Below are 14,759 nucleotides of genomic sequence, written 5' to 3'. Positions count from 1 at the left end.
GTTCGCTCGCTCATAGCGGTCATGCAACGGCGCACCGAGTTGTCACAAAAGGCGCATCTTATACCACCAATCAAGCTCACCTCCATGTCATCCCTCATTCTGCGCGGTAGAAACCTTTCTCAAATATGTCTTCACTGGCCAGTATGAATTGACCAAATAGCCGCGGCTGACGCTGCCCCATACGTGTATCGATATGTCGGCATTTGAAGAGGGTATCTAGATAGGGTACCTTTGAACAGCGCCGGGCAAGGTAAGTAAGGGTGCGAAGCCAAGGCATGGGAAGTGGAGAGGTCAGGCCTAACCCCCCGCCCCTCTCGTGAGATGGGCAAGGGCTCCAATGAGCTCCATAGTCGCGTGGCTTGACGTCTTTCCCGGGCTGATCCGATATGGGATGAAAATATTGTAAAAATCCAAGCAAGTAGTAGTAAAAGAACGCGCTCCACCAAACTCCTGATCACTAGACCGTTTCGATGTACCGTTTTACCTCCCTGTGTAAATGCTTTGTTAGCCATGCTCCATCACCGCCATCGCCATCAGATGATGCTCCGAGGGTTAATACATACCAATCTGTCACGGCCTCGTCCCAGACCCGAATCTCGTGGTCTCTTGTTCCACCAAAGTGATCGACAAAATCGTCCCCGAATACTTCTCTTGCAATGCTTTCCTTGCGCATGAAACGATCGTTTGCTTCACGCAGACTCTTTGCGAGCCTCACGCCCTTGTCAGCTTTGCCGCCAACATCCTCGCCCTTGCCCAAGGGCGGGACGGGGATCTCGAGCTTCTTCTCTACACCTCGCCATCCGAGAGCAAGAATTGCTGCCAGCACGAAGAAAGGGTTGGTGTCTGCGCCGGGGACACGAACTTCAAATCGCGTTGCGCCAGGCTTTGACGTTGGCGGGGCGATAAGACGAATTGATGCTGCTCTGTGTTCCAAGCCCCATGATACTGTCACCGGCGCCCAAAAGTTCTCGACAAGGCGTTTGTAGGAGTTGACCGTGGGTGCCAACAATGTCATGACATCTGGGAGGCCTTCCAGCAACCCGGCCAGGAAATGCCGACCCAAGTCTGAGAGATTAGCGACATCGGGGTATGGCGCATTCTCATCCTTTGTCTCTCGAGCGAACAGATTCTTGCCATCCTTATCGACAATGGAAACGTGCATGTGCCCACTGTTTCCAGGCAAGCCCTGCTTTGGCTTCGCCATGAAGCATGGCGTGATGCCGTATTTCGTTGCGACCGACTTGACAACGTACCTGCAACAAACGCGGTTAGTAAGATGCCATACAAAACAGATTGGCCAACATACTTGAACAAGCTGGCTCTGTCGGCCATCTGTGCAATTTCTCCAAACTCAAGTGCGGCCTCAAAGACACCAGGGCCACTCTCCGTATGCCAGCCCTCAATGTCACACTTGAACTGGGAACAAGTCTCGAAAATGTCATAGAAGTAGTCCTTGTTGTGCACCGTTCGTGTCAAGCTGTAGCCAAACATGCCCTCTGTAAGGGACGGCAAAGCTTGTGGGGGGTTCTCTTGCAGGTATCCGGCGGTTGAGCTCGTGGACTCGGCGGAGCGGGTAGGCGCCTTGAATTGGTAGAACTCGTACTCAGCTGTCAGGGAGAACGCGCGGTTAGCTTGCTGTTTCTCGACGATAATGAGGGCGTTGACGGGACTCGTTCGCAAACTGACCTCCTGCCATGGCACCGTAGCCCTTGGCTTGCAATTTAGCCAGAGCATTCTTCAGGAGACCACGGGGGCATGCGCAAATAGGCTCTTGGGTGTCCGGGTCGAAGAAGCTGACCAGGAAAAAAGGCACATTATCCTCCCAGGGGATGCGGCGGAAACTGGAGAGATCGGGGATGGCAATCAGATCGTGGTAGCCGTTCTCGGCATTGCTGATCTTCAGCTCCTTGATGTATGTCATGTCGTGCATATCCCAGCCAAAGATGACGGAGCAGAAGCCAAAGCCTGATTTGGCCACGGACAGAAACTTATTCTTGGACACCAGCTTTCCTCGGAGCATGCCGTCGACATCGATGCCGGCAAGCTTGACCTTGTTATCATTCTTGAGAAGCTCGGGTAGCGACTCGATAGTCACGGCTTCGTTAGACGACGCCATTGTGTATGAAGGTAAGATGGATAAAATAGCGCGCGTGTAACGAAGCTATCAATTGACTTTGGGATGGCGACGGATGGGACGAAAGCTCACGGCTTGGAGTTGGAGTTGGAGGTGTGGTAGCAGCAAAGTCTGTCGTGACAGGAAGACGGGAGGAAGCGTCTGCTGCTTTCTATGTGCGCAAGAGCTGATAAATGAAGATGTCTAGAAGTAGGATGTGGTAGAGGAGAAGGGAGGGAGGCCCAGGAGAGCGCGCAAAAGACACGAGAAGCAGACCGAGGCGGAACAAGATCGTGGGTCCTGAGCGAGACGAGAGGCTGGAGACTGAGGGACTTGAGGTCGGGATCTTGAGGGAACGCGGAAAGACGTGGAGAGGTAGCGGTACGGAGCAATTATCGTATCTTTAGAAAGGTATGTTAACCGTGGGAATGTACCTTATTACGGTGTGAGCGAGTACTGAGCAGTACCGTAGGAGGACGACTCGCAAGAGCAAGGAAGATAGCGCCGCTGCTGCACACTGCCCACGCACCCCCGGATGTTTCCCCCATGGATGGGAAGGTACCTGGCCATAGAAAGGTAGGTGGGTAGGTACCTTGACTGATCCCAAGGCTCCCTCGTCTGCGGCAACTGGTGTGGATTGTCCCGCCGATAAGGGAGCGCGCGGCCAATGGAATGTTGCGATTTGGGGATTTGGGGGAGCTGGGGAAGCCGAGTGACGACTGACAACCTGGAAGTAACCTTGCCATGCCTCGCACTTACCCTTGATTGCGGTTTACGCTTTACCTAAATATCGCTTCCAACAAGTGAGCAATGACATCGGCCCGGAGCGCCAATCTGTTTACTCAAGACAGCATGTCACCTGCGTGGCATCCTGGGCCGGGTATCTTGAGTAAGGTATGGAAGGTATCGAGCCGCGTGAGCTGCTTCCCTTCCTATTCCATGTTGTCTTGTTCCTTGGCAATCGACACTTGCTTCCCTTCCCGCCTGCCTCTCGGTTCGACGCGAGGAAAATCATTCGTAGGTGAGCGGCACCCAGCGGCACAGAGCGAGGAAGGAGGTACGGAGGGGAGGGACGATGACTTTTCAGGTGCGTCATTGCGGCAGTCACGCACAGACTTAGCTGGCTAGACCGCGGTACGTCCCTCTACCTCCTGCCGAGTCCTTACCTTAGGGTAGTGTCAAGTCCTCAACCTCAGGCAGAAACACTCCTTCCTCAAATCCATCAGAACGGCAGGATCCCATGGGCGGCTTCCATCTGGCAGATGCGTGTCTTAGGTAAGTCACAGCCTGGACGGGCAGGACGCAGGAAAGTGGCCTGGGATGCTATTGCTGGATTGTGACGAAAATAATGGAATTGTCTCAACGGCCATTGGGGGCACTTGCTGTTGCAGCTGGTTACAACTTAGTAGTCATCACTGTGTGAGTATGAGAGATTTTTTTGTGAGATCCAATATCTTCTCCATGTTTCCTCGCACGCTGCCTCTTGCTCTGTCCACCTATTCTTCCTTCCTCCCAACTTTCAGATTGCTCTCAGTCTTTTCTCCACCTCAGTCACCACCATCACCACTATCACCACCTCACTGTGAACTTGATCACCGTCGCCAACTCATTAAACGCCAATTTTACCCCACGCCAGCCATTTCCCGTCCCGTATGCTGCCGCGCTGTTGATTGATTGACCTGAGACCGCGGCACTCGGCAAGTCGATGCCAAAAGGAACATCCCCGAAACCAGATAGATCTCTTGCCCCCATGAGGGCCAGATCCTCCGCGCTTGACTTGCCGACAACGGGGGTTCTGAAATGGAGGGGTTCACGATGGGGATTCAATTTCATCAGTCATTGACCCCTCTACCCCCTCCACAGCCCGCTATTATCGCTTCTACCCTTGTCATGGTCTATTATCCGCTGATACTACACACAGCTTTCTTTGCGCATCTTCTTTGTCGCCAGCGCGGCAAATGCCTTCTTTGATCTTGTACAATCGTCAACAATGTCATTACTCGAGTACATGCGCATCTTCGTCTTCATCTCTCGTGCTGCCGCCTGCTCGCTCGACTGAAATAAGTGTCCTACCGCCGCCCTCACACAGTCTACCCCCCCCCCCCCCCCCGAGTGCCAGGCGTCTATCGGCACCGCCGCCGCTCCTCGACTCGGGGAACCCCTCAGCGCGGTCCCGAGCCGCGATCTGCCACGATCCACGAATGATGAGTTTGTGAATGGTAATGGTTTCTCCGATGCGTCCGGACTCAAACACCACATGGACCTTTCTCATTCACCGTCGAGGCCCCCCGGCTGCCCACATGACGATGTGAGCCTGAGAGGGGTGGAGGGGCTCGAACTGACCGCTTCCAATACCGCTTCGCTTGCCTTGCGCCTCTCCGCCTTCGACTTCCCAAGTCACCAAGTGTTTCCGGATGGTACGGTTACAGACGCACACCGTATTCACTTTGCCTGCATTCTGCCGCCATGCCGCCCAATCTTACACCGTCCGGCGTACGGACACATACACACACCTTGACACCTGACGAGACGCTCGGTGGCGACTTGTCTGATCAACTTTCAGTCCAGCAGATCCCGAGTCTGTGCCTTTCTTGGTCTACTCCTAGCCCGATAACTCTGAGCCTTAGTTCTCGCAATTCGATGTTATTGGCTTGGATTCACCTTTAGCTCACCAATCCAGCTGCACTCTCGGAACCATGCACATAGGGTCTCGTTCCTTTGTTCCCCAACTGGTTCGACTACTGGGTATTCAACGTCCACCGATGATGGTTTTTTCTTATATCTCCAAGATAAGAGAGATAAGGCATGTCGCGAAAGATGCGGCCGACCTTTGGAGGTAGCGCTCGCTCGACACACCCTCTCGCCTAGGGACACCTCACCCAACCTTACCACAGTGTCTCTTGTCTCCCTCTCACTCACTCTCATCCCTCCCTCCATCAGACACGGAGGGGTTGGTTCCTGACTTGGACGTCCGTCATGCAACGCCGCGGTCTGACCCACTGATAAGAGATAACGCGATATCGGAACTTGCGCCCGTCGACACGTTTTATGATCCGTATTGGGAATTCCACCAACGCATGCGATGCCGCCTATCGTTGACCGACAAGCTCCGTTCTGATCAGTGGTGGCAGTCGGACGGTCTATCGATCACGATCCAAGTCGTTTCTTTTCCACACTCCTGCACGGCTAGACAGGCACGGCAGGGAGTAGGGACACCACGGCCCTGGCACCGATGCGCAGCTTGCCTGCCCAACTTTTCCAACCCAGGACGGTCCTTGTTGCACCCCGTCACCCCGTTCCCCCCTTCACCCCGTGTCACACATGGGAGCCGAGATGGTGTTCCCGATGCGCCGTTGTCGGATCTATCTCGCCAGAGGCAGGCTCGAGCAGCTAATCGTGAGGTGGGAAGGGGGTGGGCGTTGATGTCTGGTGTATCTCGATATGTATCCGTACCGCGCTTGCGCGCTTTGTATCCAGTGCCTACTCCGTGTTTGCGACTATCTTAGCAATCCCGTCCATCATTCTGTCTTAGCCCATGGAAATTGGCCAGGGCGGCACGAAGTGGCCTGGACCCCGGATTTCCTTGACTCATTTCTTGCCAGACGACGGCCTTCTATCCTTCTTCGGCTCCATCTTACTAGACCAGCCCCGTCTTACTGATTTCTTTAAACACATCGTGTCCGTCGCATCGTGGTGACCATTCTACCCTTCTCTCTTCTCATCATCACACTTTGTTCCAACTTATTAGAGCTCCGAGCTACCAACAGCACTTCGACTACCACACCAGAACCTTCGAACCCCAATTCGTACCTCCGCCACTTCGCGATTTACCATCTGTGACTTGCGATTCAACATCACGGCTTCTCCCTCCCAACACAAAAGACAGCTTCCGAAATAAACACAACCGTTGAAATGGGTTCCGTTCCTGCTGAGATTGGAGGTCGCCTGGCTGGCAAGAACGCCGTCGTCACTGGCGCTGCTGGGTAAGGACATCCAATGCAATGTTGCAACCCCTCATGGTCTCAGAGGCGCCTTATCAGCACGGCGCATCGGAATGAGTCCCAAGTGGCTGGACGTTCACCGCATCATACACACATGGCATACAGGATCCGATAAGCTGACAAGCAATTGTGACAGTGGCATTGGCTTGGAGACGACCATTCTCTTTGCGAAGGAGGGTGCCAGCGTTGCCATGGCCGATATTTCTGCCCCGGCACTCGAAAAGGCGAAGGCCAAGGTTCTGTCGCTGCTCCCATCAGCCAGAATTGAGACCAAGGTACGTTGAGTTTGGCTGCGAATGAAAAGTGTTGGAAGATCCCATTCCCGCCGCTCCGGTGTGCACCAAATCAAACGCCGACAGCAATGCACTGCACTACACTGGACGCAGTGACAACAACCCAGCACACCTGCACACTGCACACTACATACTGCACAAACCGAAAAAAAGAATTACCCCGCCATGCCCCGCCATTCTTCGTGTCTCGTCTCTTGCCTCGTCACACGACACAAGACAAAACCAATGATTAGAGTGTTCCATTTTGCTGACGATTTCTCTTTGCCATCATAGGTTACCGATGTTTCCAAGGAGGACCAGGTCAAGGCCCTCATCGATTCCGTTGATGCCTGGGGTGGACTCGACATTATTTTCAACAATGCCGGAATTATGCACGCCAAGGACGACGATGCTGTGAACACCCCCGAGGAGATCTGGGATCTGACCCAGAACATCAACGTGAAGGGTGTTTGGTTCGGCAGCAAGCACGCTGTTCTCGCGCTCCGCCGCAACAACAAGACCAAGGGCTCCATCATTAACACTGCCTCAGTCGTCGCGCTTGTCGGTGCCGCCACTCCTCAGCTTGCCTACACCGCCTCCAAGGGCGCCGTCCTCGCTCTTACCCGTGAGCTCGCCATGGTCCACGCCCGTGAGGGTTACCGCTTCAACTCCCTCTGCCCGGCGCCTCTCAACACCCCTCTGTTGCAGGACTGGCTCGGCGACGACGTGCCCAAGCGCATGCGCCGCGAGATTCACTTCCCTACCGGCCGCTTCGGTGAGGCCATTGAGCAGGCACAGGCTGTTCTTTTCCTCGCCAGCGACGAGTCCAGCTTCGTCAACGGCCACGACATGGTCGTCGATGGCGGCATGACCAAGGCCTACGTTACCCCCGAGGGCCCCGCGGCGCCTGCCCCCATCAACAACGCTAGCCGCACCAGCCTCGAGTAAGGATGCGATACGTTGCTTGTTTGAATCCGATTTTCGCGATATGATACCGTATTGGGTTGGAGTTTAGGGCGCTGGACAAGAGACCGGGGCATACACGGCCAATGGCCATGATGATGAAACTGCATAGACAATTTAAACCAATTACTCTCAAGAAGCTCGTAAAAGCAGTGATCTTGTTGTATCTGCTAGACTCGGAGCTTTACAGATTACTTCCATGCACCGGCTGCTAAATATGGGTCAGCAGTTGAGAGATGCACATCAAGAAACGGCGAAATAATATCCTGAAAACGCTAGAAGATTCCGCAACGCCGCCCTATGCATTTTTCATAGATAGTCCTCTAGTGGAACTGGCTTTCGGTGTTACCCTCACCCATGCTCTTGCTGCTCGAGCTGCCGCTCTGAATAGCCCCGAGGATCCCGTCAATGTAGCTCGCGCCGCTCCACTTCTGATGCGTCAAGACGTCACAGCCACCCTCTTTCTCGCGCCTCTGGACAATATTCACATACGCCAGCATGCCATCCTTCTTAAAGTCCCTCGCCAGCTCGTTTGTAATGGTAGCGTTGGAGTGAAGGCCAGCAAGCGAGATGAGCTGCAACACGAATCCTTCCTGAGCAATGTCCCAGATGAAGCTCTTGAGCGTCTCGTCTGTGAATCCGTGTGCCATCCAGTTGAACGAAGGGCTGAGGTTATAGACGAGTCCCTTGCCCGGGTAGACGGCGCGGACGGCCCTGGCCAGATCCGTAGCGACCTTGACGTTGGGGTCGCCCGTCTCGACCCACAAGAGGTCTGCGTAGGGGCCAAAGGCAATGGCGCGCTTCGTGGCGGCGTCCATGCCGGCGCGGTAGTGGTAGAAGCCTTCGCGCGTGCGGGGGACGTCCCAGGAAAAGTAGACGGGCGTCGAGGTGTGCTCGTTGGCGAGCTTGCGGCGCTGGGAGATTCCCATGTCGCGGTTCGAGCGTGTAGCTTCGAGGTACGCGTCAATCTTGTCCTGGGAAACGTCCTCCTTTTGCATGTGCGCCACAGCGGCCTCGTCAAAAGTTACGAGCTTGGTGCTCTTGACCCAGTTGGCCTCAAAAGCGTCAATTTCGGCACCGACAGCGCCTTTGGCCTCCATGGCCTGGATTGTCTCGGCGAGGGGCTCGAAGCTAGGGTCCGCTACTCCTAGGATGAACTCATGATCGCGGACGTCAATGGCACTACTGATGAGCTTCCCGCTCTCAGAATCGGTGCGGGCGATGACGAGGTTCTCGCAGCCCATGACGTCCCATTGGAAACGGGCAGCATTAAGGCGGTTAATGTGCTCACCAATGGGCACCAGAACCTTGCCGGCCAAGTGACCGCACTTCTTGCCGCCATGGAGCTGATCCTCGAAATGCACCGCTGCCGCGCCGTTCTCTGCAAAGAGCTTGGCGAGCTTGAGGACGGCGGAGAGGGCGCCATGCCCAGTATCGCCGTCGGCAATGATGGGTCGCAGGTAATCGACGTACGGGGTCTTTGCGCGTTCCTCGGCCCTGAGCTTTCGTCGAGAATCCCATTGTTTCCGGTCGTGCATCGACTGAGCCTTGGCGAGACGCTGGACCTGGTTCGGTACGGTATTGTAGGGGTAATCACCGAAATCGGGGGAGACCTCGTTGGTAGAGGTCAGAAGAGAGGAGCATGCCCAGCCCGAGATGTACAAGACTTCTTGGTGCGGGGCTTGCTGGGTCATTTGGACAGGATCTATGGCTCCCACTACAAAGCAATGTTGGTCAGCGTTTGCCCATCTGTGGAGGGGCAAGGAGCGGAGTGTGCGTACTCGTGTGAATGGGCTTGCCCTCGGCTTCCCGCTGCTTGATGAGGTTGAAGAGCTTCCTCGCCATGACGGAGCTCGGGTATGACTGATGCTGCGAACCGCGCTTGGAAACTACATCGGCTGAGCTGTATGGCCGCTTGATTCCCTCGTATCTCGGTGACTGCCACCATGCCTCAACCTCTCTGATCTGCGTCTCGTAGAGTTCATCTTCAGCCGCGCCAGCCTTCTTGGACTCGGCAAGGAGTTGGAAGTTATCACTAGGAGGGGCGGAGGCAGGGAACAGGTTCGCCGGAGCTTGAGCCATATTCCTAGTTGTCGAGATACAGCGTACGACAATAGTGGGTGTTGAAGACGTCCTGATGAGAGGAACCCTCCGGGTGACTGCTCGCGCAGCAACTCGTCGTATCATTGTCGTGTCTTGTTCCCGTTGATGGGTAGGATTGCAATGATAGCACAGATTGCGTGGTAGAAGTGAAGAACACGATTCGCAAGGCTTTCCTCAGTCGTGGTTCAGTCTGCAGAGTAAAGGTAATTGTCTAGTACCAGGAGTTTAGCGTCGTATAGCCGGCGAGGCAGGTTTCTACCTAAGCAAATCCGAGAGGCAAAACTCGGCACTCGGGACAATGGATGTTACATAAGAGAAGCTCTGTGGAAATAACGTGGGAAATGGACTGAGCAAATGTGAGCGCTCAACTTCGGCGAGTGTTAGCCGGGCAAAAGCGAATCAACAGCCATGGTAAGCAGCGGCAAGATCGAAAGTCACCACGTGCAAGGGCACCAGGAGGCATTCTCATTGGCCAATGGATGGTAGCAGAGATCCATAGTTGCGTCGGCTTGCCTCGGCCCATCATTTTCCCCCTCATCAGTCACAGACTCACAGTGCCAACGACGTGGGGAAGGAGACCAAAGGTGAAGCAAAAATGGGTCTGTGAGCTTACCCGACCACTCACGGCGCACGGAATGTGAGCAATGACGCTCCGGCCGCTTGAACCCGCACTGCCCGCGCCAAACGTGGAGGAGGAGGGCAAAAAGCTGGGGTCCCGTCCCTTGTCGTTCCACTGCACTCCCCCACCGACCTTGAAGACCACCCCGCCAGCGTCGGTCGCCCAGCGCCGCTCAGCAAGCCAGGCTCTCAATAAGAACATACCTTGCCTTAACGTGAGGTTGGTGGTTTCACTGCTGTTGAGTGCTAAGGTAAAATGCATGGCCGCCGGCGACGGTCCGAAGTGAGTCGAGCTGCGGCGGTGCGCTGACTTACACATCCCCTCTCCCGCGGGGGTACCTAGGTCAGTGCCGCTCACCCAGGCTTCCCCAACCTCGGGTCAAGCTGTCTTGTCTCGGCCTGCTGCGGTACCTGCTTATCTAGCTAAGTCGGCACAATGTGAAGTTCCTCGTCCGTCTCCTAGTGACTTTCTTTCTGTTTCTCCTCCTACCGTACTTCATCACCTGTTGCTTGTCTCAACTTCCACTCCTCCCAAGAAGAACTTGATCCAATCCTGCCGATTGATCGAGCAGCCATTCAGCTACCCTTGGCTTTCTCTGGTTAACTCATCCTGCTGTTTACCCCTCCGCACAGCTTCTCCGTCGCTGATCCTCCCTTGGAACTTCCCTCGGTCGGCAACCATGGCTATGAACATCACAAAGAGCACCAGGGCTCTTGGAGCTCTTAGGGTAAGTTGAAGCTATAGCAACCAAATATCGCCAGAGGTATAGGTACATAGTCTGACAATATTTAGCCCCTGGCAGCTCGCTCTGTTCTCAATGCGCGTCAATATTCGACCTCCGAACCGGACCTTAAGACTACATTAAAGGGTGTCATTCCCGCCAAGCGGGAGCTCCTGAAGAAGGTCAAGGCACACTCATCCAAAGTCATTGGGGAGGTCAAGGTCGAGAACACTCTGGGTGGAATGCGAGGCCTCAAGGCCATGGTTTGGGAGGGCTCCGTCCTGGATGCGAACGAAGGCATTCGGTTCCACGGCAGGACCATCAAAGATTGCCAAAAGGAGCTTCCCAAGGGAAAGACTGGAACTGAAATGTTGCCCGAGGCCATGTTCTGGCTTCTTCTTACAGGCCAGGTCCCTTCCACAAACCAGGTTCGCCAGTTCTCTCGTGAACTGGCCGAGCAAGCTCAATTGCCCGCCTTTGTCAACAAGCTCCTCGATGATTTCCCGAAGGACCTGCACCCTATGACCCAATTTGCCATTGCTGTCTCTGCCCTCAACTACACCTCCAAGTTTGCCAAGGCATACGAGCAGGGTATCAACAAGGCTGACTACTGGGAGCCTACTTTCGACGATTCCATCTCGCTGCTGGCCAAGTTGCCCACGATCGCTGCCAAGATCTACCAGAACTCCTACCGCGGCGGCGGTGCCCTCCCTGCAGAAGTCGACCTGGAGCAGGATTGGTCTTACAACTTTGCTGCCATGCTTGGGAAGGGTGGCAAGGCAAACGAGAACTTCCAAGACCTCCTCAGACTATATCTTGCTCTCCATGGAGATCACGAGGGCGGCAACGTTTCCGCCCATGCCACTCACCTCGTTGGCAGCGCCCTTAGCGATCCCTTCCTCAGCTACAGCGCTGGTCTCCAAGGTCTCGCGGGGCCTCTTCATGGGTATGTAGACACCGTCAATAACGGCTGCAATAACAGGCCAACGCTAATCCCCCACATAGACTTGCCGCTCAAGAGGTTCTTCGGTGGATCCTACAGATGAAGGACAATATTCCCTCGTCGTACTCTGACAAGGACGTCACGGACTACCTGTGGTCGACCCTCAACTCCGGCAGAGTTGTCCCTGGCTACGGCCACGCCGTTCTCCGGAAACCCGATCCTCGTTTCGAGGCTCTCATGGATTATGCTGCTGCCCGACCCGAGATTGCGCAAGACCCTGTCTTCCAACTTGTGGAAAAGAACAGTCGGATCGCCCCCGAAGTGCTCAAGAAGCATGGAAAGACCAAGAACCCTTACCCTAATGTTGACTCAAGCTCTGGAGTTCTGTTCCATCACTACGGCTTCCACGAGACTTTGTACTACACCGCCACCTTCGGTGTCTCCCGCGGTTTGGGACCCCTTGCTCAGTTGATCTGGGACCGAGCATTGGGACTGCCCATTGAGCGGCCTAAGAGCATCAATTTGGAAGGGCTTCTTAAGCAGGCTGAGAGCTCGTGAGCCAAGTATTGTCGGCAAAATAATGAGGAATTAGATGAATTTGACTAAAATAGCTACGCTGGGATCTAGACCTAGCCGGAGTTGATCCTGGAATCCAATGACACATTTTTCAAATCTCTTGACACTATTGACTGATATCTCGGACCGACATGAGTAACACCCCATAGCCGGGAGTAACTTACCCAAGGTAGGCTCTGATAGTGCCACCTACTTCCTAGCTTCTGTGAACCTCTGGATAATACATTCAGGCTAGAGAACTTTGATCATTTGACACCTAGCTCCGGCTGGATGGTTGAATCTTTATGGAGCAATACCATCATGTCACTACTTCGTCCCAAATGGAAACCATTGGGGGGTTGGTTGTCTGGTACTGCGGCACTCCGAAACGCGAAGTCCCGTTAAAAAGGAAGGATGGCTGCTGGAGGCCTGAGACTGCGAGGGGCATCTCATCAAGAGCACCCCCACACGGATGGTATCTGTTGCCCAGCAGAGTCAATCTAAGAGACTTAATATCGGCCTAGGAGGAATAGTAAACGCCGCATTCTGCAAGTTGTCACACCCTGGCCAATTACATCTCGCCAGAGTGCAGAAAATAAGGCACAAACAATGAGGAAAAACTTGCAGGGCTCCAGGCTAAATTCACCTCGCGCGAAAAGAGGCATTCTCTCGCCAGAACATGATGCAGGGCCACTAAAACCTAGATGCTCACCACATTGGGCGATGTTACCTCGGTTGGCCTAGGCAATATCGAGGTTTGAATTCGCGTAGCGCCGGCGCCTCCGTTGCGGTTTCTAGGAGACGATTCGAACATCTCGCGCAGTAACCAAATCACCAATGCCGCGACGTCTCCTGGATATAGCCTGCTTTCAACTTAGCTTTATCAAGGATATCAATATCAGCGATCATCCTGAACAATGAAGGTCTGAGGATGATATGCTTTCGGTTTCCAGTCCTGATAGTTGACCATGGTTGTGCCGAAACACAAGGGATGGTCTGTGGAACCTCGTCGGCTCGTCGAAAGTGGGTGCCATCTTCTCTGGTATCTTGTAAGATAGAAGGGCTTGAATTTTGCGCTTGAAAGGTTCTTTTCTTTCCTGTAAAGTATTGAAGGGAGTCCTGATTTTCTTTCGCCGAATATATTTCAGGTCATCAAGGCTTCCAAATATGGGCCCCCCTCAAAGATCATTGGCACGGCTGTTCCGAAATCTCGAAATCCCATTTTGTGGCGTCCTGACATAGTGGTCAGCTGATGAACAATGTTTCTCACCAATTTGATTTCATTTGATCTTTCCAGAAATATACCCGCCTGATACAATGCAGGCTGAAAGGAAATACACGCGAGGTATTGTGTCAGCCTCCAATACCTAAACGAGCAACTTCGAGAACGGTTGCATTCCTAAGCGAGGTGAGAACCGCGAGAAGTTTGTTGCTGAGGTTGCGTCTCGTATCCGACAGGCTCGTTCGATCTCGAGCCCGAAAAGGATAATTGGGCTGAATATCAATTATCATTCTAGCTCGCGGGTAAATATGTGTCCCTCTCGGACACGAATATAAATGTACGAGATCGACAGCGACCTGAAGATTAAACTACGATCTTCACCACTGTTCTATCGAACCTCAACAAAAAGGTCTACATACCACCAAGTAACCAAAATTAGAACCTCATCCTTCCTCCACACTCTATTCGACAGAAAACCCAAAATGAAAGGGCTCCTTGCTTTGTTCCTGGTGGCCCTGGTCGTAGCTACCCCCTTGGGTCCCACTGGAGCCTCTGACACCCCTGATCCAAAGGAAATCCAGATCGCCAGCGCAAGTTTCTCAGGAAGTGGTTGCCCCCAAGGCTCCGTTTCGACCACAATCTCCCCAGACCGTACAGTCATCACCTTCGGCTTCGACAAGTTCCAAACCTACATTGGACCGGGACTCTCAGTTGCCGAACGCTCCAAGAACTGCGCTCTCCATCTCAGTCTTAAGTATCCAGGCGGTTTTCAGTTCGCTCTTGTGGACAGCACATACCATGGATACGCTCAGCTTGAGGATGGGGTCACCGGAACATTCTATTCGACGTACTTCTTCTCCCAAGACGCCGCAGCCACTTCTACAACGCAGACCTCCATCGCCGGAGGGGGTATTTGGCTGGACGGCCAGGTCTATACCAAGCAAGACACCATTCCTACCGCGGCTCTCATCTATTCGCCTTGTGGTGCAACTGGCATTCTCAACGTCAATAATCGAATTGCTCTTACGTCCAAGAACCCACAGGCCTATGGCTCGATCACCGACGATGATGCCACAGTAGCTTTTACCCAACAGATCAATATCAAGTGGCTGCCTTGCAAGAAGTAGAGTAAACCTCGAAAGTCACTCTCTAGGAAAGCCATCAGAACGTTTCTGCTCGGCGACGAAAACAGTTATCGCGCACCCCCTATGTGAAGTCGAACAATGACAGAAGAAGTATGAGAACGT

At 53.9% G+C, this 14,759-nt stretch overlaps 5 protein-coding genes across 5 annotated transcripts; 3 read left to right on the top strand and 2 right to left on the bottom strand.

Annotated features, from left to right (window-relative positions):
• Positions 1–457: 457 nt before the first annotated feature.
• On the bottom strand, positions 458–2,116 carry BDP55DRAFT_735302 (glutamine synthetase; the record flags this gene model as incomplete). Its single annotated transcript, XM_060580303.1, has 4 exons — positions 458–488; positions 564–1,253; positions 1,307–1,607; positions 1,687–2,116. 4 exons carry the CDS (start codon positions 2,114–2,116, stop codon positions 458–460), a joined length of 1,452 nt encoding a protein of 483 aa, XP_060421719.1.
• A 3,957-nt stretch (positions 2,117–6,073) lies between these two features.
• BDP55DRAFT_687374 (short-chain dehydrogenase) lies at positions 6,074–7,456 on the top strand. Its single transcript, XM_060576568.1, has 3 exons — positions 6,074–6,096; positions 6,251–6,389; positions 6,681–7,456. The coding sequence occupies exons 2-3, from the start codon at positions 6,306–6,308 to the stop codon at positions 7,332–7,334; spliced, it is 738 nt and encodes a 245-aa protein (XP_060421718.1). The 5' UTR covers positions 6,074–6,096; positions 6,251–6,305; the 3' UTR covers positions 7,335–7,456.
• A 216-nt stretch (positions 7,457–7,672) lies between these two features.
• Positions 7,673–9,431, bottom strand: BDP55DRAFT_568338 (isocitrate lyase; the record flags this gene model as incomplete). The annotated part of the gene is made up of 2 exons (XM_060570673.1): positions 7,673–9,066; positions 9,131–9,431. The coding sequence occupies 2 exons, from the start codon at positions 9,429–9,431 to the stop codon at positions 7,673–7,675; spliced, it is 1,695 nt and encodes a 564-aa protein (XP_060421717.1).
• A 1,319-nt stretch (positions 9,432–10,750) lies between these two features.
• On the top strand, positions 10,751–12,293 carry BDP55DRAFT_568293 (citrate synthase-like protein; the record flags this gene model as incomplete). The annotated part of the gene is made up of 3 exons (XM_060570669.1): positions 10,751–10,798; positions 10,864–11,738; positions 11,798–12,293. The coding sequence occupies 3 exons, from the start codon at positions 10,751–10,753 to the stop codon at positions 12,291–12,293; spliced, it is 1,419 nt and encodes a 472-aa protein (XP_060421716.1).
• Positions 12,294–13,994: 1,701 nt separating this feature from the next.
• On the top strand, positions 13,995–14,639 carry BDP55DRAFT_568346 (uncharacterized protein; the record flags this gene model as incomplete). Its single annotated transcript, XM_060570674.1, has 1 exon — positions 13,995–14,639. One exon carries the CDS (start codon positions 13,995–13,997, stop codon positions 14,637–14,639), a length of 645 nt encoding a protein of 214 aa, XP_060421715.1.
• Between the last annotated feature and the right edge of the window lie 120 nt (positions 14,640–14,759).

The sequence above is a fragment of the Colletotrichum godetiae genome, assembly GCF_030913485.1.
Source record: "Colletotrichum godetiae strain CBS 193.32 chromosome Unknown BDP55scaffold_111, whole genome shotgun sequence".
NCBI lineage: Eukaryota > Fungi > Ascomycota > Sordariomycetes > Glomerellales > Glomerellaceae > Colletotrichum > Colletotrichum godetiae.
Note: the sequence above shows the minus strand (reverse complement) of the source record. Positions and strands in the feature narration are given on the sequence as shown.

Excerpts from the sequence above, each read along its gene's own strand:
- BDP55DRAFT_687374 (XM_060576568.1), top strand. The coding sequence starts at position 6,306 with ATGGCCGATATTTCTGCCCCGGCACTCGAAAAGGCGAAGGCCAAGGTT. Across the intron at positions 6,390-6,680 it reads CAGCCAGAATTGAGACCAAG|GTTACCGATGTTTCCAAGGA; the intron begins GTACGTTGAGTT and ends TTGCCATCATAG.